Source organism: Mytilus californianus, unplaced genomic scaffold (genome assembly GCF_021869535.1).
Source record: "Mytilus californianus isolate M0D057914Y unplaced genomic scaffold, xbMytCali1.0.p SCAF_3, whole genome shotgun sequence".
NCBI classification, from domain to species: domain Eukaryota; kingdom Metazoa; phylum Mollusca; class Bivalvia; order Mytilida; family Mytilidae; genus Mytilus; species Mytilus californianus.
In genome coordinates, this window is record NW_026262679.1 from 82,951,943 (window position 1) to 82,977,808 (window position 25,866).

A 25,866-nucleotide genomic window follows, 5' to 3' on the forward strand; every position below is an offset into this window, starting at 1 on the left:
AAAGTTTACATACAACAAATTTTCTATGTTTATATTAAATGCGAGAGATGCTATAGAAAGATACATTCATCTGTTTATTTTACGGTAAATGAGCCGCAAAGTTCTTATCGTAAAACGGCAAATACAATATGAAATATCCGATAACCGAATTTATCTGAAATATTCATGGCTACTTTTTAAAACATTATGCCGCAAAAAAATATTTATGATTCGTTGTATAAAAATATGAGATTAATAGCATAATCTATGAAATCTGTTATTGAAGTAATCAGAAATATTAAGCAACCACTAACGTGTGTCAAAATCGCTTATAAATAGTAGTCCAACGTCACAAAAACATGGCTTGATTAGTATTTACAAGATTAGAATTAATTAGAAAAAGTATAAAGGTATAAAAGGCTGCTGGGAAGATCAATTCGCTGAAGAAAGGAAATTATTGTATGGAGCACGACATCAATGTCATATCAAATAAGTTAAGTAGTAGTAGTATAATCTAAGGATCATCTTGCTGCTATCATAACTGTTAATGAAAATGCTGACAAACCACTCACGATGATTCCATAAATTGATCATCGCCGGACTTAAGATAGAGAGTTTGCTTGGATCATCTGTTAATTATCGTTTTTCAAGTAAGGAACATCAATCTATGTATGCTTAGTTTCTGACAGTTTTTAAAAGCAAGGCATTTAAACGGATAACTGATTTAATGGTCATAAAAGAATGCTCGGAGACGGAGAAAACTTGTCGATGGAATTCAATGAAGATTTAATGAATATTACAAGCGAAATTTGTTATTTGGGTAGACATCGAACTACACCAAACTTTATTATAAATGGATATTTGTTTCCAAGCTTAGCATGTGTTACTGTGGTAATAAATTGCACAATACTGGTGGTATTTTGGAGAGCTAAATTTTTTACTCCGCATCATGCTTTACTAGCTGCATTAGCAATTGTGGACATGCTGACAGTATTTATACCATCCCCGTTATTTATGTACGTTTTTGGATGCGGATTCTATATGATATTTCCGTCGTGTAAACTATGTCAGGCATATGACATTACTACAATGGAAATACCTATTATTTTACACAGTATATCAATGTGGCTTACTCTAGGGCTAGCGATTCAACGCCATGTTTGTGTTTCGAATCCATTTAAAGCAAAGTACATCTGTACAATGAAAAACACAATTATTTACATGATTCTAATGAGTTGCTGCTTCTTTGCTTTTCTGTTGCCATTCACTTTTAGATTAAAATACGAAGAGGTCTTAGTGAATTTGGATATGGACGGATTTTTGGCACATCCAGCATGCCGGAAGTCGCCCCAAAACTGGCTGAATGACAATAAAAATTTATTTTACGGTATGTACGGTTTATTACGAGTTTTGGTGATTAAACTTTTACCGTGTGTCATCTTACTGATTTTGGAAATTAAGCTTATCCGAAACTTAAAAATGGCTTCACTTGTAAGAATTCATACAAATAAGGTCCACCAAAGAAAAGATGTTCCGATGCGCCTTTCAGCACAAACTGCTTGGATAGTTGGGATATTTTTAGTTACGGAAATACCAGTGACAGTCGGCGTTATCCATGAGGTAATAGCTTGGTGGTTTAAAGTTAAGTTTATGAAAGATGATGTTAAATTTCTTTTAAGTGATATTTTAAATTTCATATTGCTATTTGGATGCATGGCAAATTTTGTAATTTATATTTTTCTCAGTGAGAAATTTAGAAGATATATTATAAAATTAGTAACTTTCCAGTCGAGCCGAAAAAGACAATACAGACAATACAAACACTGTGCGAGTTTAAGAAATTTACCGTCAACCAGGACAGAATTAGAAGAATTGTCTGTTTTAAAATAAATATTTTCCATCAGAAATCTTGGTTATTATTTGAAGAATGTCTTATATAACTAAAAATTATTGAGATACTGAAAAACAAATATGAATAAACCATTTCAGAGATATTGCAATTTTCAAGATGAGATGTTCTAATGTATTGTTGTATCGACTGCAACTATATTACTTTCATTGTTTCTAGCAGCATAGAATGTACAACTAAAACATATCTTGACTTCTTTCCAGTATTGACTACATGAATGAATTTCTTCCATGTGTTTACATGAAATACTAATGACACAGAAAAGTAATTAAACAACGATACGAATAATAATCCTAGAATGTAAGCTTCTGGACTAGCATTTGCGGATAATACTAACTTCAAATGTACATTTCCTCGCTCAAAGGCTTGTGGAATTTTATTGCCTGTTGTTTTCGTTAATATTCTTCATAAGCGTGATGATGTCCATAATGTTTCAAGTATTTTCTTCCAAAATTTTATAATTGGAGCGTACCTGATATATGTATTTCAAAATGCTACTTTTTCATACATTTAAATATGTTCAAAAGTTGGACACATGGTAATATTCATACAAAAATAATTATGATAGGTGAGACGAATTTTTCTTTTTTATTGATTAGGTTCATCGTGAAAATTTGACAAAAATGCTGTGTTTACACCAAACGGAAAATTTAATGGTCTCAAAACACCTAGATACAAAAAGTTAAATGTATTTTGTGATTCAGAAAAAAATAATTCTTTTTCAGTTATTGTAAATTTGTAAAGTTGGTGCGGATATTTTGTAAAATTTCAGGATTTCAATGAACGTTATATTTTCATTACTAAAAAGCTTTTATAGGAGGGTTGTAAATTGGACAAAACGTTCACTAAATTTTATCACAAATATAAATATTTATTGTGGAAGTATGATACAACGTGCATGAAATTAATAATACAAGTGTTATTACACGTCCTGATTTTTACTTTAATATTGCTTAAAATGCTGTTTAATAAATTTTACTTCAAATCTGTCTCATATGCATAATAGACTTGTTGGTAAAGAATTGTTAAATCACTTGTCTCTTATTCTTTAAGGATATATATCAATAAATCGCTTCATTATATACTGAAAGGTTTCTTTTGTGTTTCGGTATTATTTGCATTGACATTGTACAAGCTGATATAGTCCTTTACTGTGTGTGATGGTACTATATGACATCTTGTATGAAATACATCAGCCGAAAATTAGTGTAGGATGGCAAGATTTCTGTACTCTGAGCTTGCCTTCGGTAACTGCGGGCTTTTTTAAAAATATGGTATAATTTGTTATTCATTTTGTGTTTGTGTTATCAATGATCATTCAGTTTTATTTTAGAGATTAGTGATTTTACTGTATTGTTTTTTATAATATGAGATCGAGACAAAAAAAGAGACAAGGTTGACTAAAAACAAGTTTAATCCCGCCACAATTTCATGTGCATGTTCCACGCAGGAACCTCGTCAGTAAATGTTGAATGTCATATCTTAATGTTTTGTTATTTTGGAGATTTAACTCTTATAGAATCGGGATGATTGTGAGATTCATATTGTAAGGACACCTGTTTGTTGTTGAAGACTGTACTTTGTCCTCTTGATTTCGCTCGGTTGTGTTTTTCCATTGGGTTACTGTCTTATTGACATTTACTCCATATTTCCTTTTAATCGTATTAATGTTAGAAAGGCATTTTTAACTTTTTAAATTTGTATTTGCGAGTTTAAGGTGTTTGACATTCGAATCATTCATAACCACAAGCCAAACCCTAAAGTAAGATAACAAAAGATGTTCCTAATCCGGACCGTTCAGATTCCCCTTTCCAAAAGGGTCAATATAATTGCTATTGCTTTTTTGGTGCCTATCGTTATTTAGTCATTCAATAAAATCTTTTCTGATACTACCTGGCCAATCGGAACTATCCATATAGTATCTAGTTAAAGATATTGGAGTAAAAATCGTCATTGAAGGGAATTAATGGCCGATATCGTCCGCCGACTTCTTTAAGAAATTTTCCCCTTTAATTAATAACGATGTTTACCCGCTTTTGTGTCTTTCCCTAGGAGTATAGTAGACAACCAGAAACCTTAAACGGGAAAATGATCAGCATAATAAGATCTACAAATAGCTCAAATGACCGAAATCGTAAAACAAATTTTTGTAGGAGTTGTGCCCTTTAATGACGATTTTTAACCCAATAATCTTAAAAGATATAATAGATAGACAAAATCTTTTAACAGCAATAATGATCTATACAAGATCTGCAAATATTGGTATTGCCCTACAATGACGAATTTTATACTTTTCCCGTTTATAAAGTAGGTTCACGAATCGGGTTAAAATTGACCTTAAGATTTTAGTTTTCTTTTTAATTCGGCCAAAATACTATAAATTTCATTGGTTTTGATATAATTGGCAATACAAAATCCTTTCAATTATGCATTAGTTTGTAACGATCAGGTTTGGTCCAATTTTACACCTTTTTCTAAAAATTCTTTATATCAAATTTTAATCACAATATTATCCAGATTTTTTGTGTCTAGGTATTCAATATACACCTTAGCACATTTTGGTCAAGAACATTTTTGATCGTATGTCTCAGCCAATTTGTTCCTTGCTTTTATTTCCGAAAGTGCTTACAATGGTTGTGTTTTGACAACTTCTACAAACTGTGCTTACTTTGGAACCGATAATGTACTCTTGTAAAGTTATTTGTTTTTTTCTTAGCATTAGGCATTCGAAACATTCATTTAAAAACCAAATTGTGACCTTTTTAATATTTCATGATTGATGTGAAATTCAAGGCCATATTTTGGCAACCTGATCCTAAAGTAGATAGAAAGAAACTGAAAACAGCAAATATGATCACGAGACAAGATCTTTAAAATAAGATTGTATCGATATTATGTAAAAAGTGACATGTTCTTTGAAGCCTCTAGTATATTAATAGTGAAACAGAGCGTTCCAAAACGGGGAATCGGATTTAGCTCCACTTCGACCAGACGTGGATATGTATTTATACATCCTGCACACACAAACGGATATCCCTGTCGGCAAAAGTCTTATGACTAAACGAGTGAGGCTAGAGAGAGGGATCAATAGTAACATTGAACGGTACCGGTACATCTTTAGTGCTCCATAGGCACATTTTGCTAATGTATGTCTCTTCAGTGATGCTCAAGGCCTAACTTCCGATGAAGAGTTGTCTCATTGGCAATCATACCACTTCTTATTTAATATTAAACAACGAGTGGTAATGCATTATATTTCAGAAATACAGACCTGTGATGAAATATCCATTGAATAAAAGAAAACATATCCTCAACTGTAGTTTTAAGGTATGTGACACAAAGTGAAACTTGTTGTTATGTGACAAAAAGTTAGAACTTGTAGTTATGTGACACAAAGTGAGAACTTGTAGTTATGTGACACAAAGTGAGAACTTGTAGTTATGTGACACAAAGTGAGAACTTGTAGTTATGTGCCACAAAGTGAGAACTTGTAGTTATTTGACACAAAGTGAGAACTTGTAGTTATGTGACACAAAATGAGAACTTGTAGTTATGTGACACAAGTGTGAACTTGTAGTTATGTGACACAAAGTGAGAACATGTTGTTATGTGACATAAAGTGAGAACTTGTAGCTATGTGACACAAGATGTATTATCATCAAATACAACATATATATTAAGACTGAACACAACTGCGGCCACTTCCATTTAAGACAAAAACCGTCTAGAAATTAGCGCAAATGTAAAATTATGAAGACTTCAGAAATTTTGCATGCATTAATGATGCTAGTACCTGATGCATGTACATTGTATCGTCATAAACGGTCCATATTTATATAACAGAAGTATTTTACTTTCCAATAAATAGCTAAAAGTTTACATTTTTCACAAAATTTTAAAATGCTATATTTTAGGGGTCAAAAGGACAGGGCCTACTCCTTTGTTTTTGTACTCATATGAAGCTGAAATCATACAGAACCTTCCCAAAGACAAACAAAAAATGCATCTTGTAAAGTTCTTTAATTTCACTTTCAGATATATTGATTCTGTTCTTTCACTCAATTACCCACATTTCAATGAGTGTTTACATCTCATATATCCCAGTGAACTTGTGATTAAGCATTACCGAAAGTAGAAGGTCTGCTTACTATCTTAATCTTTACTTAGATATTGACACAGATGGACGACTCCAAACTAGAGTCTATGACAAAAGTGACGATTTCAATTTTCCAATTGTCAACTTCCCATTTCTCAGCAATAACATTCCCCTTATTCCATAGTTTGACGTTTACATCGTTACGCTTGGGCATGTTCACACTATACGTTCTTCATTAACAGGGGTTTGCTTCTTACACAAAAACTGATCCAACAAAGTTATAAGGAAGAACGATTTAATTGACATTTCACAAATTTTGCGTTCACCATCACAAATTAGTTGACCGATACGATGTGTCGGTGTCTCAACTGAGTCAACTCACTAGTGTGATCTGTAATTTTGCCGATTGTGTCCTATTTTAGATTATGACATATTGACTGAGTGTGATTTCGAAAAGCGGGTGATGAATGCATAGCAGGAGACGCTTACCCTGAGGAAGCACCCAGTCTCGTACCTTTCGGAGTTCAGGCGTTTATCTCAGTTTCTGTTTTTTACGTTGAATTGTCTCGTTCTAATGAGATTTAAACATCGGTAAATTACTGTTTCCTTAATTTATTTATTTTCCTCTGATTAAACGAAATTGGTCAACATGAAATGTAAATGAAAATCTTAAGATTTTACTATGACTATCTTTATTTCATGATGATCTCTAATTAGAATTAACGATATTTGTTTGAAAAACAAGTGTCTATTTTTTAAATGAACACAATTATAAAAATGAGAAAAAAGAAACCAAGGTAAAACATTTAACTGCATGAACGAAATATATATCGACTTCTTAAAATACTTTTACATGTATAAATTAATTGTCCGTGTTATTGAAATAGCTGATAAAAAAGGAAAAGCACGAACATAATTGAAGTTAATGTCATCTTTTCTAGCTGTATGTTTAAAGTAAATGGCATGTTAAAGTCTCATTTAAGTGCCCCACATGGGAAGATAACATGCAGCGTGTTATTAACTGATCAATACAGTTTGTCAACGATGAATAATATTTGTTTTCTTCACAACCGAATAATATAGATTCTTCGAATAATGATATTTGATTCTTATAACAAGCGAAGAATTTACAATATGAATAAACATGTGGGGTAAACGTCAATAGGACAACAAAACAACAACACAAACTCCAAGACGTCTAAAGGTCAAGCTACAGTCTTCAACAATATGTCGTGCTCTTAATCGCATTGAGAATTGAAAAAAATTAACGGAGACTATCACCGATCAAATTCCCTAGAATGATAAACGTCATACTGACACGTGACAAAAGACAACCAATACCCAGGTTCCTGACTCGTCCAGGCTTATGAACATGTTGTTGGGCTAAACCTTTTTCAGATGTTTGTTTGAATGACCATGCTTGAGGGAATAATGGATGCGGGGTTCCTTCATTTCTGTTTTCTTTAATTTTTTAGGTAATTATTCTCTATTCATTATATTTTAGCACCTCATTATTCTCTATTCTTTATATTTTACCACCCCATTATTCTATATTCTTTATATTTTAGCACCCCATTATTCTCTATTTTTTTTATTTGCCATATTTTTCTCTATTCTGTACTTTTTTGCCTCTTTTACCTATCATTCTCTATTCTGTAAACCTCATCCACATCCTCATACTTGTAGCCATTTTACTGTACATGATTGCTTGAACTCAGATTTCAATCAAGATCTTCTCTACTTTATGAACAATGAATATACCGCATAAACTATACCTGATGAATACAACAAAACAATTCTTCTGTCAGTTGTGTTTAAAACATTGTCTTACTTCTTTCTTATTACTTAATAAGTCCCAACAAGATGATTTGTTAATCTCAGCGGAAGAATTTAACTTTTCTCTACGAAATTAATATACATAATGGCGAAAACTTAACCTCTATAGAGTTATATTTACATTGTGAGAGAAAAAAAAACAAAGAAAATAAATACATTATAAAAACAACATTATTAATATGTTGTTTTACTATGATGAATTTAAATTCCAAAACCATAGAAAAAAGTACCCACATTGCAGGTATATGCCGTTTCCAGATTGTTTTATATTACCATGACTCTGGGATAAAATTCTTGGGGAAAAACAGATACATCAATACTTAACCAAGAACAGCCAAAATCTGTAAGGTCTAACCCGAGTTTGAGTGTTACAACCCTCATTTATAAATGTTTTAAAATTAAACAGATGAGAATTTATCAAAATATACGTAATGAATTATAATTGCCAAAGCTGAAACTCACTTTTTTGATTCGAGCGTCACTGATAAGTCTTCTGTAGACAAAACACGCGTCTGGCGTACAAAACTTGAACCTTGGTATCTATGATGAGTTTATTTACAACCTCTGGGTCGATGCCACTTTCACTGCTGGTGGAGGTTTCCTTTCCGAGGATATCACCAGCCCAGTAGTCAGCACTTTTGTGTTGACATGAATTCTAATTGATAGGGTTATAACTTTAACTTGACTATTTACAAAACTTAGAACTTTTATTTATAATCTAAACGGAGTTTGTATCATTCTAACTGCTCTCTAGCTATTAGAGGCTTACATCATACATGTCTATCTTGTATAATATGAAGAATTATTCGTTTACTAAATTCCATAGATTGCAAAGAAGATTTAAAACAAACAAAATATGCTCACAGTTCTGTATAACGGAAACTTTAAAGTATATAGACTTTAAAGTTTAATCAAAATAAATGTTTCACAGAAAGGAGGATAAATCTTCTTCAAAATCAATATCTAAAAAATCTTTTGAACAAACAGACGTACGGAAGAACACTATCATTACACTTCAAAAGTTTCACTGAAGAACTGCTGGGATTAAGAAACCTTTAAAAAAATTGTGATATTTCACCTGTTATGTTAATACTTACTAAAACATTAAAGTTGTCAGGATGCACGATACTAATGCATACACATACTGATAATGATTGCATGAAAATAATGATGCTATAACTGTACACGTCAATAGTTATCAAAGGTACCATGCTTATAATATAATACGCCAGACGCGCGTTTCGTCTATACAAGACTCATCAGTGACGCTCAGATCAAAATAGTTATAAAGCCAAACAAGTACAAAGTACTAACTTAAAAGATTGATCTAGCTTTCCCTATTCTTGCATGGAGTAGTATTTTAACAATGTATCTATTATTTGTAATTTTAGTTTGACAGTTTAGTACTTGCAAATGCTATTTTAAGCAGTTTATAGGCATGATTTGACTAAAATATTCATTTATATTACTCCTATACCGTGCAAAACTATAATAAATAGTTAAATTCGATAAACATCCCCGTTGTAGTAGAATTATATCCATTGCGAAGGAGGTTGCTAAAATCAATTATGTTTTTAAGTATAACAAAACTTGCCTCACAGATTTCATTGTTATATCAGAATTTGTTTGAAAAAAAATTTGTTACAGATTTCATGGTTTACAATTGTTTTGTTACCCTTACATTGCACTTTGTCGCACTTACCTCTTTAACTCGAATGCTCTAACAATTAAGACTTATCACCGGGTTTGTACTTACATGAGCAACACGATGGATGCCACATGTGGAGCAGGAATTGCTTATTTTTCCGGAGCACCTGAGATGACCCACGGTTTTTGATGGGTTCGATCGCTCATTCTTTATTTTTCAATGTTATTTTTTTGCAAACTGTAGTTTGTCGTGTTTCGTTTTTTTTGCCATGGCATTGTCAGGTTGTTTTCGACTTATGACTTTGAATATTCCTTTGGTATCTTTCGCCTCTCTTTCACCATTTATGGACTACGTTTATAATGTCAGTGGCAGTCTTAAATTTGAATTATTGCACCTTATTAATAAATGATGAAGATATTATCTGGTTAAAATTATTATGACACATTAGAGGAAGACGAAAATAAGAATTATCTCACTTTAAGGTATAAATAATATGATGTTCTGAATTGCCATATGAATCCCAAGGGATAAGAACTGTCCTTTAATAAACTACGTTTCTATAACATCGGTAAGTTTCTCACATTTTATGCTTGATATGAAAAATTTTGGAAGGTAGATGAAAGTTTATAAAAATATATAATCATAGACTGGTACGCCTGGTCTTTATCTGTTTTATAAGAACTTATAAACGAACAGGAAATCAGCAAACAAAATCTTTCCTTCCCATTACATTACATAAAGATTTGGTGGTATTGTGCTAAACTGATGTACGGGAGGTCATGAGTTCGATCTCCAGCAGGGTCAAACCTTAATAATTGAAAATTGGTATCTGTTGCTTCTCGGCTAAGCATTTACGGATATGATCAAAGAGGCTCAAATTATGTGTTCGGTTAGGTTGACATGTCTTCCAGTAGATTGTTAACTTGTGAACTAGCACACTTAAAATCTGCGGCAGCGTGTAAAGAGTCATACTTATATCACATTAACATGCTTTGTCCTGATATGCATGTCATTTTTGCAACCGAACATCAAAACCAATCCATCCATCTTTCCATTAATCATCATGGAAAACATAACTTGTTTTCCAGGAAAATTCAGAGGTGGTTCTATTAAATCTTCATATAGTTGTTATTTTATTTAATATCAGATCCAAAAGACATTTACTGGGAATGCTTACGCACAATGTATGCCGGCACTATTTCTGTGATTTCGAAAAAAACTTGACTACTGTAAACAGAACATTTGCATCTTGTCTAGTTAAACTAATGACGTAATGTCAAAGAAAAGAACTAGACTACAAACAAATTGGGAATTTATTATATAAGAAGATAGCTAGAGGACTGATGAACAAATGACCCGAAATTATACAGATTTCCTTAGGATGTTCATGAGCAAGCTTTACAATTTATTTTAGTTACAAGTCATAGGAAAAGTCGACTTGATATTTCAACAGACAGTCGGTATTTCAATGGGTAATAATTGTGCACCACTACTGGCAAATTTGTTTTTGAAATCATATAAAGCTGAAATCATACAGAACTTTCCCACAGACACAATGCAAGCATCTTGTAAAGTTCTTTAATCACTCTCAGATATATTGATGCTCTTTTTTCACTCAATAACACACATTCATTTCAATGAGTGCTTAAATCTCATATATCCCAGTGAACTTGTGATTAAGAATACTAACAAAAGTAGAAGGTATGCTTAATATCGTAATCTTTACCTCGATATTGACACAGGTGGACGACTTCAAACTAGAATCTATGACAAACGTGATGATTTCAGTTTTCCAATTGTCAACTTCCCATTTCTCAGCAATAACATACCCCTTATTCCATCATATGACGCTTACATATCTCAGTAAATACATTACGCTTGGGCATGTTCACACTATACATACTTCTTTAACAGGAGTTTGCTTCTTACACAAATACTGTTCCAACAAAGTTATAAGGAAGAACGATTTAATCGACATTTAACAAATTTTACGGTCACCATCACAAATTAGTTGACCAATACGATGTGTCGGTGTCTCAACTGAGTCAACTCACTAGTGTGATCTGTAATTTTGCCGATTGTGTCCTTTTTTAGATTGTGACATATTGACTCAGTGGGATTTCGCAAAGCGGGTGATGAATGCATAGCAGGAGACGCTTACCCTGAAGAAGCACCCGGTCTCGTACCTTTCGGAGTTCAGGCGTTTATCTCAGTTTCTGTTTGAACATCGGTAAATTACTGTTTCCTTAATTTATTTGTTTTCCTCTGATTAAACGAAATTGGTCAACATGAAATGTAAATGAAAATCTGATGACTATCTATATTTCATGATGATCTCTAACTAGTATTAACGATATTTGTTTGAAACACAAGTCTATTTTTTAAATGAACACAATTATAAAAATGAGAAAAAAGAAACCAAGGTAAAATATATAACAACTGCAAATATATCTTGACTTCTTAAAATACTTTTACATGTATAAATTAATTATCTGTGTAATTGAAATAGCTGGAAAAAAAAGGAAAAGCACGAACATATTTGAAGGAAATGTCTTCTTTTCTAGCTGTATGTTTAAAGTAAAAGGCATGTTAAAGTCTCATTTAAGTGCCCCACATGGGAAGATAACATGCAGCGTGTTATTAACTGATCAATACAGTTTGTCAACGATGAATAATATTTGTTTTCTTCACAACCGATTCTTCGAATAGAGATTGAAAGAGAAGAATTTAGAATATGAATAAAGAAAAAACGTCAATAGGACAACAAAACAACAACACAAACACCAAGAAGTCTAAATGTCAAGCTAAAATCTTCAACAATAGACAGATGTCTAAACAATATGTCGTGCTCTTAATGGCAATACCGCCTCATTGGTTTCGTGGTAAGGTGTCATGATTCCCAGAGGTCGTGGGTTCGAATCCCGGCCGGGTCAATCCAAAGACTTTAAAATTGGTATTTGCTGCTTCTCCGCTGAGCACGCGGCATTAATGAGTAAAAGCAAAGACTGGTCGGCTCGGAGTCAGAATAATGTGTCCGGGTAATGTGATATGTCTTCCTGCGGACTGTTTCCTTTAAACTAGCACGTTAAAAATCCGGCTCAGCGATCTAGTACAAAACATGGTTAGCAGTCATCACGTGACAAAAGACAACCAATACCCAGGTTCCTGAATCGTCCAGGCTTATGACAATGTTGTGGGGTTAAACCTTCTTCAGATGTTTGTATGAATGAATATACTTGTAGCCATTTTACTGTACATGATTGCTTTAACTCAGATTTCAATCATCAGGGTAATTTTCTCTACTTTATGAACAATGAATATATCGCATTAGGTATACCTGATGAATACAACAAAACAATTCTTCTGTCGGGTGTGTTAAACACATTGTCTTACTCCTTTCTTATCACTTAATAAGTCCCAACAAGATGATTTGTTAATCCCAGCGGAAGAACTTAACCTTTCTCTTCGAAATTAATATACATAATGTTGAAAATTTAACCTCTATAGAGTTATAACATTGTGGGAGAAAAAAAACAAAAAATAAATTTTGCGATTATAAAAACAACATTATTTATATGTTGTTTTTACTACGACGTATATAACTTCCCAAGCCATAGAAAAAAGTTACCACATTGCCGGTATATGCCGTTTCCAGATTATTTTTATTACCATAACTCTGGGATAAAAAACTTGGGGAAAACAGATACATCAATACTTAACCAAGAGCAGCCAAAATGTGTAAGGTCTAACCCGCATTGGAGTGTTACAACCCTAATTGATAAAAGTTTAAAATTCAACAGCTGAGAATATAAGTAATGAAATATAATTGCCAAAGCCGAAACTTATATTTTGTAGACAAAACACGTATCTGGCGTACAACACTATGATGAGTTTATTTAAACCACTGGATCGATGCCACGCGCACTGCAGGCGGAGGTTTCCTCCCCAAGTAATCACCAGCCCAGTAGTCAGCACTTCTGTGTTGACATGAATTTTCAATGAAAGGGTCATAATTATGAATTGACTGTTTACAAAAATTAGAATTTTTCGAAACACTAAGGATTTTGTACTACAGGAAGAGATTACCTTAGCTGCATTTGGCAAAATCTTCCGGAATTTAGGGTCCTCAATGCTCTTCAACTTCGTACTTTATTTTAGGCAAAACGCGCGTCTGACATACAAAATTTGAATCCTGGTATTTATGGTGGGTTTATTTACTAGTCTTTTGTAGACGAAATGTGCGGCTGGCGTACACATTTTTCTACGTTCTGATGAGGGTTTTTTACTACTTTTTGCATGGATGATATCTTTTTGGACCAACATACAATCAGCCATTGTATCAAAACAAAGGCAATTAATCAAATAAATCGATTTTGTTGCCTTGTATGCGTATTGCTAACCTTTTCTGTCAGCACGCTCATAGCAAAATAATTGGAAGAACAAAAGATATACATACACAGAGGAGCTATATAAAGGCAACAGTAGTATACCGCTATTCGAAATCCATAAATCGATTGAGAAAAAAACAAATTCGGGTTACAAACTAAAACTGAGGGAAACACATCAAGTATAAGAGGAGAACAACGACACAACAGAAACTCAACACTAAAATGCAACACACACAGAAACGAACTACAATAAAGCAATGGCCATTTTCCTGACTTGGTACAGGACAGTTTAAGAAAAAATGGTGGGTTAAACCCTGGTTTTAAAGCTAGCTAAACCTCTCACTTGTATGACAGTCGCATCAAATTCTTGCATGGATATACCATTTGGAGATCAATTCATATAATGGTTTGATCCACCAGTGCATATAGATAGATGTGAAAATTTGAAAAACAACGGATGAAAAGGGAACACAAAAATTAAACACTCACAACTTTTAAAAAAAATTTGTATCCTGATATGACCGTGCCCTAAATATGTAAACGAATGCTAAGTGGCTGTTTGCAAAAGAAAACAAATCTTTAGTATACAAATATATTTTATCAAAAAAGAACTGAAGTGGTGGTTTTTCTTTAATCACTGATTTCTTGACTGAAACTGCATGTTTAGTTTGGGTATCCAATGGTATGTAGAAAACACCGTATCGATGTTATTACATATTTGCTTCTCATCAATATCATAAAATAATGATAATATTATATACAAGAAAATTCAGCAATATTATTCATTCGAAGCGTTTTTCTGGATTTACCTTCTCCACCAACGTTCAAAGACACATTTTTGAAAGCCAAGGATGCGTTGGTACAGAGACACGTTATGAGCTATGTGATCCAAAATAAAAAGACCTAACATAATAACCAGATACAGTAGCAGTTGGTGAATAGTTTGGAACACATGAATTGCTATGGTTCTCCTTTAAAACCCTGTTAAACTTCAAGGCAAACTTTGCCTGAATGATCATTACGTCATTATAGGTTTTTATGTTTCATATGGTTTTATTGGAATAACTCAGTCAAAATTTTCTTTATAATAAAAACGGAGTTTGTATTGTTCGAACTGCTCTCTAGCTATTAGAGGCTTACATGTCTTTCTTATATAATATGAAGAATTATTCGTTTACTAAATTCCATAGAGTGTAAAGAAGATTTAAAACAAATAAAATATGCTCACGATTCTGTATAACGGAAACCTCAAAGTATATAGACTTTAAAGTTTAATCAAAATGAATGCTTCACAGAAAGGAATAGGATAAATCTTCTACACAATCAATATCTACTAAATCATTTGAATAAACAGACGTAAGGAAGATTACTATCATTACACTTCAAAAGTTCCACTGAAGAACTGCTGGGATTGTTAAGAAACCTTTAAAAAAATGTGATATTTCACCTGTTATGTTAGTACTAACTATTAGCCTTTAAGTTGTAATATTTCACCTGTTATGTTAATACCTACTAGTAGTGATTTACAATAACTGTCAGACTTGGAGTCCGAGTACAAGTACGACTACAAATCATACAGGTAAGCTATAGGGGTGATCTCAAAAATAATGTGTTCGCTAATTAATTAGGTCTCTCCTCTTTTCTGTTTTGTGGATAGACCTATTGTATTTGTTCTGATTATTATCATTATTTTTTTCTTCCGCCAAACTTTGTTCTTGCGATAAATTTTTGTTTCGCAATATGTCGCTTAGATATTTCTTATGTTGTATGTTGTTTGACCAAAATGTTAGTCGCGACATGATATATAACTGGAACGTTTTTGTCGAACTGGCACGTGTCATTGTCTTAGGGGTTCCATGCAACTGAAACGATAAAAATGAACAAAATTAACTAATTATAGCCTCATACTTTGCAGCTATCATGAGGTATACATGCATCTTATCTTAATTAATCAACCAAGGTCCACCATCCTCCACACAGCCCCCCCTTTTTTGGAGGAATCTCATTTCGCCTTGAAGTTCAGTCCTGTACATTTTACTGTAAAAATGCAATCCTTCTTATGTGCGAACTTCTTAAATAGAAATTCATCCCTTCAAAAATCTGCCCCAAATCATGTATTTTCTGAAATTAATCGATAAACTTTTGGTTAAAATAATATAACAACAGCATTATTTTTGCCGTTAGGCGCGGTCCGCTTGATTGGGAAATTAAATTCAATGACGTAGAAATCACTCCCAAGTTCGAAAATATTAGTGAAATCCTACAATCAAATTTCTTAACAAGGTTTAAAATACAAATTTGAATATGAACCATTGAACGAGTCTCCAATGAAAATGTTATTGGCTAATTGAAATGCTATAAAGTCATTGGAACTCGTTGGAGGCTTCAACGTCATGGTCGAAGTTTGTGGTAGTCATTTTGTTGTCAATGGAAGAAAACAACTTTTCAATTGATACTATAATGATTAAATCACAATGTTTACCATATTTTTATCATTTTGAGATCGCCCCCGTCATTTACACTGTCTTACTCTGAATCGTTTTCGGACTCGGGTCGGAGTCAGACACTTATTGTAAATCTCTAGTAACCTTTAGGTTGTAATATTGCACCTGTTATGTTAATACTTACTATAAACCTTTTTATAAAAGTTGTCGGGATGTACGATACTAATACATGCACATACTGATAATGATTGCCTGAAAATAATGTTGCTGTAACTGTACACGTCAATACTAACTTAAAAGATAGATTAAGCTTTTCCCTATTCTTGCATGGAATGATATTTTAACAATATATCTATTATTTGCAGTTTTAGTTTGACAGTTTAGTACTTGCAAGTGCTATTTTAAGCAGTTTATAGGCTAGTCATAATTTTGACTAAAATATTCACTTAGATTACTCCTAGACCGTGCGAGATTATAATAAATAGTTAAAAGTCGTTAAACACCCCCGTAGTAATAGTATTTAGTTCTATTGCGAAGGAGTTTGCTCAAATCAATTATTGGTTTCAGTTTAATAGAATTTGCCTCACAGATTTCATTGTAATTCGAATTTGTTTAAAAAATCTATTTTCTAAAATGTAGTTCGTCTCACAGATTTCATGGTTTACAGTATTGTTTATATTAGAATTTGTTTAGAAAATCAATTTTGTAATATGTAGTTTTTCTAACAGATTTCATGGTTTACAGTTGAATTGTTTTGTTACCCTTCCATAATCTATTGCACTTTGTCGCACTTAACCCTTTTTCTCGAATGTGACCCACCAATTTAGACTTATCACCAGGTTTTTACTTACATGAGCAACACGATGTGTGCTACATGTAGAGCAGAATATGCTTACACATTCGGAGCACCTGAGATGAACGCCAGTTTTTGATAGGGTTCGTATTGCTCATTCTTTAGTTTTCTATGTTGTTTTTTTGTATACTGTTGTTTGTTGTTGGTCTTTTTTTTCTGTTTTTTTTTCCCATGGCTTTGAATATCCCTTTGGTATCTTCCGCCTCTCTTTTACCATTGCTGGACTAAGTGTATGATGTCAGTGGTTGTTTTTTCTGTGCATGAATACATTTAGTAACGATTTTATGAAGTGTTTATTACTTCGAAGTAGTTTTCAATTCTATGATGATGAAATCAACACATGTAAGTCCTCATTGTCAAAGGAAATTTAAATTTGAATTATTGCACCTTAATAATGTTTTTCGTTCGTTATTTTGTACATAAATCAGGCTGATAGTTTTCTCGTTTAAATTGTTTTACATTTGTCAATTCGGGGCCTTTTATAGCTGACTATACGGTAATGGTTTTGCTCATTGTTGAAGGCCGTACGATGACCTATAATTGTTAATTTCTGTGCCATCTGGTCTCTTGTGTAGAGTTGTCTCATTGGCAATCATACCACATTTTTTTATTTTTATATAAACACCAATCCATCCATCTATCCATCAATCATCGTGGAAAACATAACTTGTTTTGCAGGAAAATTCAGAGGTGGTTCTATTAAATCTTCATATAGTTGTTCTTTTATTTCATATCAGGTCCAAAAGACATTTACTGGGAATCCTTGTGCATAATGTATGCAGGAGCTATTTCTGTAATTTCGAAACAAAACATGACTACTGTAAAAAGAACATTTGCATCATGCCTAGTAAAACTAATGCCACAATGTCAAGGAAAAGAACAGGACTAAAACAAATAAGGAATTTATCATACTAGGAGATAGCTAGAGGACTGATGAACGGATGACCCAAAATTATATAGATTTCCTTAGGATATTCATGAGCCAGCTACTTTAGTAACAAGTCATAGGAAAAGTAGATTTGTATCACGTCATTAAAAAAATACTTTTATTGGTTCCTTGGAAAATAAACGGTATACTGTCAACAGGGAAACCAGACGGTTAATTTCATTCGTTACTTTTAAAGTCAAAACAATAGCTTTAATAGTAATTGCAATCTAGTTTAATATATCAGGGTAATAGTTAAACTAAAATATACCAGACTATTCTGACATTTAAATAACAATTATGTTTGCGTTTTTTTTCTTCACTGTATAATTACATTTTAAAATAATTTGAAAAATCTGTGGATCGACTGTGAAGTATTTGGAAGTTGAAAAAAAGCACAACATATTAATGTATTTGTACAGCTTGGGCTTCAATTGTTTGGGTTTGAGCATTCACGATGACGGTAAATCCAGTGAAGTGATTTGGACCCACTGAATTTAAAGAGTGTTATTGATGTTTTCGTATTCGATATATCAGCAACTTTCCTAAATAGTCTAAAAATTTAAATATAAAAGTTTACTAAAATTTTAAAGTTGTGAGTTCTCAAATGCAAGACAACATTAAATACTCTTTGTTTTGACTTCAAATTGAAAAATAAGCTGGTGACGGAGCACTTGTTACAATGTTAAAATGGGAATACATTATATAAAGGAATAAACCTGATGTACCAGTAACGTGAAAGTTGGAATGGCACATACAAGATTATCGATCAAATTAGGATTGAAGTGTCGACTCCAGTAGGGGCAATATTTTCCAAACACTCAAATCATCCCTTGAGAGAAAAGTTGTCTTCAGACATAAATGTCATCCTTTTAGAATAAATTTGTTTACATTCCTTTAATATCCGTAACAGTAGGATATTGTACATTGATTTCCCTATCCTGAGGGAGATATGAAGATTTGAAGTCTTCTCCCTAAGGCAAGGGAAATAAATGCTTTATTATACTAATTGTACTTCTTTGATTTCCTGAAAACAGAAATTCAAGAAAATGCAATTTTTCATTTCCCCTTTATTTTATGATTACATTGCATACAATCGTATCTTCTTAATTGAGTATTGATTATGTGACATGCTTTTTGTGTTTTAGGTATACGACTAAATGAACTCATCATAGATACCAGTATTTAAAATTTTGTACTCCAGAACTGTGTGTCGTCTACAAAAGACTCATCAGTGACGCTCGAATCAAATAAGCTAAAATAACATTAACCATATATTAACAATGATTTAGGTGTGCATCAAGCGTTGAAACTTACATAAATTATATAAACGCTTATTTCAGGGATATATTGTGTACCAATATCGGTTTAAATATCATAGATCTAAAAATACTTGAAAAAACGATACAAACTGTCGGAACACCATTAAACTGTTGTATATTAGCATTTCTTTCGATGCTAGTTATATCTAGCCAAATTAATAAATATTAGGTAGAGGAAATTGACACCATCAGTTCTATGTACAGATTGTCAGGTTTTATGCATACTGCGTACTGCTCTCTAGCAATTAGAGTATATATATTTCTATCTTATTTAATATGAAGAATGATTCGTTTACTAAATTCCATAGATTGCAAAGAAGATTTAAAACAAATAAAACATGCTCACGATTCTGTATAACGGAAACTTCAAAGTATATAGACTTTAAAGTTTAATCAAAATGAATGTTTTACAGAAAGGAGTAGGGTAAATCTTCTTCACAATCAATATCTACTAAATCGTTTGAACAAACAGACGTAAGGAAGAACACTATCATTACACTTCAAAAGTTTCACTGAAGAACTGCTGAGATTGTTAAGAAACCTTTATAAATTGTAATATTTCACCTGTTATGTTAATACTTACTATTAACCTTTAAGTTGTCGGGATGAACGATACTAATGCATACACATACTGATAATGATTGGATGAAAATAATGATGCTATAACTGTACACGCCAATACTAACTTAAAAGATTGATTCAGCTTTCCCCTTTTCTTGCATGGAGTAATATATTAACAATATATCTTTTATTTGCAATTTTAGTTTGACAGTTTAGTACTTGCAAGTGCTATTTTAAGCAGTTTATAGGATAGTCATGATTTTGACTAACATATTCACTTAGATTACTCCTAGACCGTGCGAGACTATAATAAATAGTTAAAAGTCGTTAAACACCCCCGTAGTAATAGTATTTAGTTCTTTTGCGAAGGGGTTTGCTAAAATCAATTATGTTTTTAAGTATAACAGAACTTGCCTCACAGATTTCATTGTTTATATTGGAATTTGTTTGAAAATCAATTTTGTAATATGTAATATGTCACAGATTTCATGGTTTACAGTTGAATTGTTTTGTTACCCTTCCATTGCACTTTGCCGCACTTACCTCTTCATTTGGAATGGCCTATCAATTAAGTGTTATCACCGGTTTTGTACTTACATGAGCAACACGATGGATGCCACATATGGAACAGTATCTGCTTGTCCTTCCGGAGCACCTGAGATGACCCCCGTTTTTTTGATGGGTTTCATATTGCTCATTCTTTAGTTTGTATATTGTGTTTTGTTTACTGTTGTTTGTCGTTGGTCGTTTTTTGTTTTTTTGCCATGGCATTGTCAGGTCGTTTTCGACTTATGACTTTGAATATTCCTTTGGTATCTTTCGCCTCTCTTTTACCATTGGTTGAATACGTGTATGATGTCAGTGGTTGTCTTTCTGTGCCTGAATAGTAATGATTTTATGAAGTGTTTATTACATCGAAGTAATTTTCAATTCTATGAAAATGAAATCTACACACGTAAGTCCTCGTTGTCAAGGAAAACTTAAATTTGAATTAATGCACCTTAATAATAAATAATGAAGATATTATCTGGTTAAAATTATTATGACACATTAGAGGAAGACTGAAATAGGAATTATATCACTTTAAGGTATAAATAATATGATATTTGAATTGCCATATGAATCCCAAAGGCTAGATTCTGTCCTTAAATGAACTACGTTTCTTGAACATCGGAAAGTTTCTCACATTTTATGAAAGTTTGAAAGATAGATATAAAGATATAATCATAGTCTGAAACGCCTGGTCTTTATTTGTTTGATTTGAACTTATATAAGAACAGGAAATCAGCAAACAAATTCTTTTCCCATTACATTACATAAAGACTTGGTGGTATTGTGATAAACTGGTGTACAGGAGGTCATGAGTTCGATATCCAGCAAGGTCAAAGCAAATAATTTAAAATTGGTATTTGTTGCTTCTCGGCTAACCATTTACGGATATGATCAAAGAGGCTCGAATTGTGTGTTCGGTTAGGTTGACATGTCTTCCAGCGGACTGTTACCTTGTGAACTAGCACACTTAAAATCTGCCTCAGCGTGTTTGTATAGTACAAATCAGAGTCATATTTATATCACATTAACATGTTTTGTTCTGATATGCATGTCAGTTTTGCAACTGAACATTAACACCAATCCATTCATCCATATATTCATTCATCATCGTGGAAAATATAACGTGTTTTGCAAGAAAATTCAGAGAGTGGGGGGGGGGTGGGGGGGGGGGGGGGGGGGGGTTCTATTAAATCTTCATATAGTTGTTCTTTTATTTCATATCAGGTCCAAAAGACATTTACTTGGAATCTTTGCGCACAATGTATGCCGGAACTATTTCTGTAATTTCGAAACAAAACATGACTACTGTAAACAGAACATTTGCATCATGCCTAGTAAAACTAATGCCACAATGTCAAAAAAAAAAACCAGGACTACAAACAAATTAGGAATTTTATTATATAAGAAGACAGCTAAAGGACTGATGAACAGATGACCCGAAATTATATAGATTTCCTTAGGATGTTCATGAGCAAGCTTTACCATATACTTTAGTTACAAGTCATAGGAAAATTCGATTTGTATCGCGTAATTCAAGAAAACACTTTTATTGGTTCCTTGGAAAATAAACGGTATACTCACAACAAGGAAAGCAGACGGTTAATTTCATTCGTTACTTTTAAAGTCAACGGTAATTACAGCCTAGTTTAATATATTAGGGTAATACTTTAAACCAAACTATAGTAGAGTCTGGCATTAAAACAACAATGATGTTTACCGTTTTTCTACACTGTATGATTACATTTTAGTCAATTTGAAAAATCTGTGGATCGACTGTGAAGTATTTGGAAGTTGAAAAAAAGTACAACATATTAATGTATTTGTACAGCTGGGTCTTCAATTGTTTGGATTTCAGCATATACGATGAAGGAAATTCCGAAAAAAATGATTTAGACGCACCAAATTTAAAGAGTTGTATACACGTTTTCTTATTCGATATACCAGCAACTTTACTCAATTGTCATGATTCATATTAAAGTTGTGAGTTCTCAAATGCGAGGCAACATTTCTGTTAAATACTCTTTGTTTTGACTTCACATATAAGTATTTAACACTTTTCAATTTAAACTATCTTCTGTAAAAACCCAAAAATATCAGTTTCATTCAGTAAGATATAATGATTGTTATTGAAAAATTAGCTGGTGACGGAGCACTTGTTACAGTGTTCAAATGGGAGTACATTATATAAAGGAATAAACCTGATGTACCAGTAACGTGAAGGTTGGAATGGCACATACAAGATTATCGATCAAATTAGGATTGAAGTGTCGACTCCAGTAGGGGAAATATTTTCCAAACACTTAAATCATCCCTTGAGAGAAAGTTGTCTTCAGACATAAAAATCATCCCTTTAGAATAAATTTGTTTACTTTCCTTTAATATCCGTTACAGTAGATATCCCTGAGGGAGATATGAAGATTTGAAGTCTTCTCCCTGAGGCAAGGGAAATTAATGCTTTATTATACTATTTTTTTGATTTCCTGAAAACAGAATATTCATGAAAATGCGATGAATCATTTCCTTTTTATTTTATAACTACATTGCATAAAATCGCACCTTCTTAATTAGGTATTGATTATGTGACATGCTTTTTGTGTTTTAGGTATACGACACAATAAACTCATCATAGATACCAGGATTCAAATTTTGTACGCCAGAACCACGTTTTGTCTTCAAAAGATTCACCAGTGACGCTCGAATCAAATAAGCCAAAATAACATTAACCAAATATTAACAATGATTTAGCTGTGCATCAAGCGTTGCAACTTACATAAATTATATAACCGCTCATTTCAGGGATGTTTTGTTCTATGTAAATTGGGATAGTCTCAACAAAAAACCAAATTTGTATAGATACATTCAAGAGGTAAATATGACGGTTGTCTACCAATATCGGTTTAAATATCTCAGATCTATAAATCCTTGAAAAAAACATACAAACTGTCTGGGCTGCATTAATCCGTTCTATATAAGCATGTCATGCTATGCTAGTTATATCGAGCCAGATTAATAAATGTTAGGAAATGGAAATCAACAGCATAGGTTATAAGTACAGATTGTCAGGTTTTCTGCATACTGCAATTATATGGTCGTAAAATGTCATGTGCTAGCAACATTACGAAGATTTGTGGGTGGTGAAAGCTACATCAAACGTTTCTCATTGCAGTTGATATTTTACAATGTCTTTGTAAATATAATCCGATCATGAAAAGAATAGACGCTTGACGTCATTAATCCGTGATATGGAATTTTGTGTAGACAGCAAATCGAAACTGACAAAGGTAATACCGTCAACATCACATTGATTATAGTATATAAATCATAAATCTGGTTAAAAAGGAAGAAGATATCATTAAGACAATCAAAAGCCGTAAGTTGAATAAAGACAGACAACGACATTACAAATAAGTAAAAAATAACAACAACGAAAAACCAGACAAATACACACACACACATACAACATAAAACCGGTTGTGAAATCGTAGAAGTAGTTCCTGTTCAACCGTCACATAGTATTTTGAAATAATTAACAATGGCAAACACAAATCATTTCGTGATGATGACCATACAAATTTTGTAGTAAATTATTTGGGTAATTTTGGTATGAAATGAAAGATGAAGGACCTGAAATCACTGTTGAACACTTGTTAAATGTTTATTTTAGATAATAAACAAGTTGTAAGAATTTGAAATAGAAGTTCTCAGAAGTAAATGTTCTTGTACTTCCGGATTGACTTGAACCAGTGCATTCTCTATGTTATTTAAAGTATGATTAAATTTACAGCACAAGCAAAGCTTAGGCAAAGCAAAGGTATTGTTTAGACATGAAATCACTTTCACTTTATTTAAACTTAATAGAAAATGGCATTGAATGCGGGAAGTTGCTGACTTTAAATACAAAATCAATGGAGCCATCGTGAATAAGTGGTTTTAAAACTAAGGCAGATTTTCTACCTATGTAGTATCCATATTGTCAAATTCATTGGAAAATTTAAGCGGAGTTTCTTAAAGAATAAAGAAATAATAACTCAAGCGACGCAATAATTGAATTTAAAAATGTTATCGAAATGTTATTGATACTGTAAAATATCAGCTGCGAGTCTAAGTATGAAGCTTTTTCTCGAGTAAGCGAATCTAACGCGCTCACAAGGCTTCGTATTCTGTTGAACACTTGATTAATTGATTGATTGGTGGTTCTAGTCTATTGGGAAATGGAATCGAACGCACCTGTCACGTACCACCTCAGTGCTGACAGGCTGGTGAAACTGCAGATGAACTACTAATGACCGAGGCCCCTCTTTGAGTAGTTGATATGATATACTATCCATATGATGAAAGTCTGATTATCGATTTATCGGATTGTATTTGTGTATGTTTAGTGTCATTTATTCCAAATTTGTCGTGAATTGAGACTCCTTGTTCAGAAATAGGGAGACAAATATATCTGGTTCGGGATTGTACATTTTAGCTAAAGCTTGGAATAATGCCATGTAAAACAAACCAGGTTGACTTCTTCATTTAAAGATAAGACCTACAGGAAAATACAATAACAATGAAGGAAATCATGATGAAATTTTGCTCATATACCTGCTACCACTGCAAGGTAGAGCAAGATATGTTGACCTCTACGTACAATTTGGACCAAAATGCATATGAAAATAAAACAAATAGCTAATAAGAGCCATTGAAAAATGTTCTCATTATATTCTAAAATATGAAACAACCAAACTTTCACAAAACATATATGTATGGAATGAAACACAAATGTAGAGCAAACCATGTTGACATCTACACAAATATACTTAAATATACAAAAAATGTAGAGCAAGCCATGTTGGCCTCTACCAGCGAGTCTGAAAACTACATAAAAAACAAATATAAGCTACCCACGAAAGAGCACTGAATGTTGTTTATTTTTCACACACAAATTATATCAAGTCTTATGTAATGTCGAAAGGCAATAGACTTCAATCTACCTATGTTTTGAATCATATTTTTCATGTCGGGGCCTTTTATAGCCGACTATACGGTATTGGTGTTTCTCACTGTCGAAGGCAGTACGGTTGCCTATAATTGCTTACATCCATTTCATTTGAACTTTTGGGGGATAGTTGTCTCATTGGCAATCATTCCACATCTCCTTATTTTTATATTGTAGCAACTGGAATATGCATAGACTGTATCCAGCTCCCATGACCAGATTGGGCAAATGCAGTTTTGCAGTATGTTTGAAATCTCACTAGTTGGCATCACAAAATGTATTTTACTAGCTGAATGCCAGAATTGGATAACTTTGCAAACAATGTCATTTGAGAATGGACTGATTTGAAGATTGTTATTTGAAGAACAATCA

General features: G+C 32.7%; 1 protein-coding gene across 1 annotated transcript; it reads left to right on the forward strand.

Moving 5' to 3' along the window:
* The first annotated feature begins 372 nt into the window (after positions 1-372).
* Positions 373-1,869, forward strand: LOC127735229 (sex peptide receptor-like). Its single transcript, XM_052245346.1, has one exon. It carries the CDS (start codon positions 721-723, stop codon positions 1,867-1,869), a length of 1,149 nt encoding a protein of 382 aa, XP_052101306.1. The 5' UTR covers positions 373-720.
* The last annotated feature ends 23,997 nt before the right edge of the window (positions 1,870-25,866 follow it).

Bases quoted from the DNA above. Each gene is read 5' to 3' on its own strand.
- LOC127735229 (XM_052245346.1), top strand. From the start codon at position 721: ATGCTCGGAGACGGAGAAAACTTGTCGATGGAATTCAATGAAGATTTA.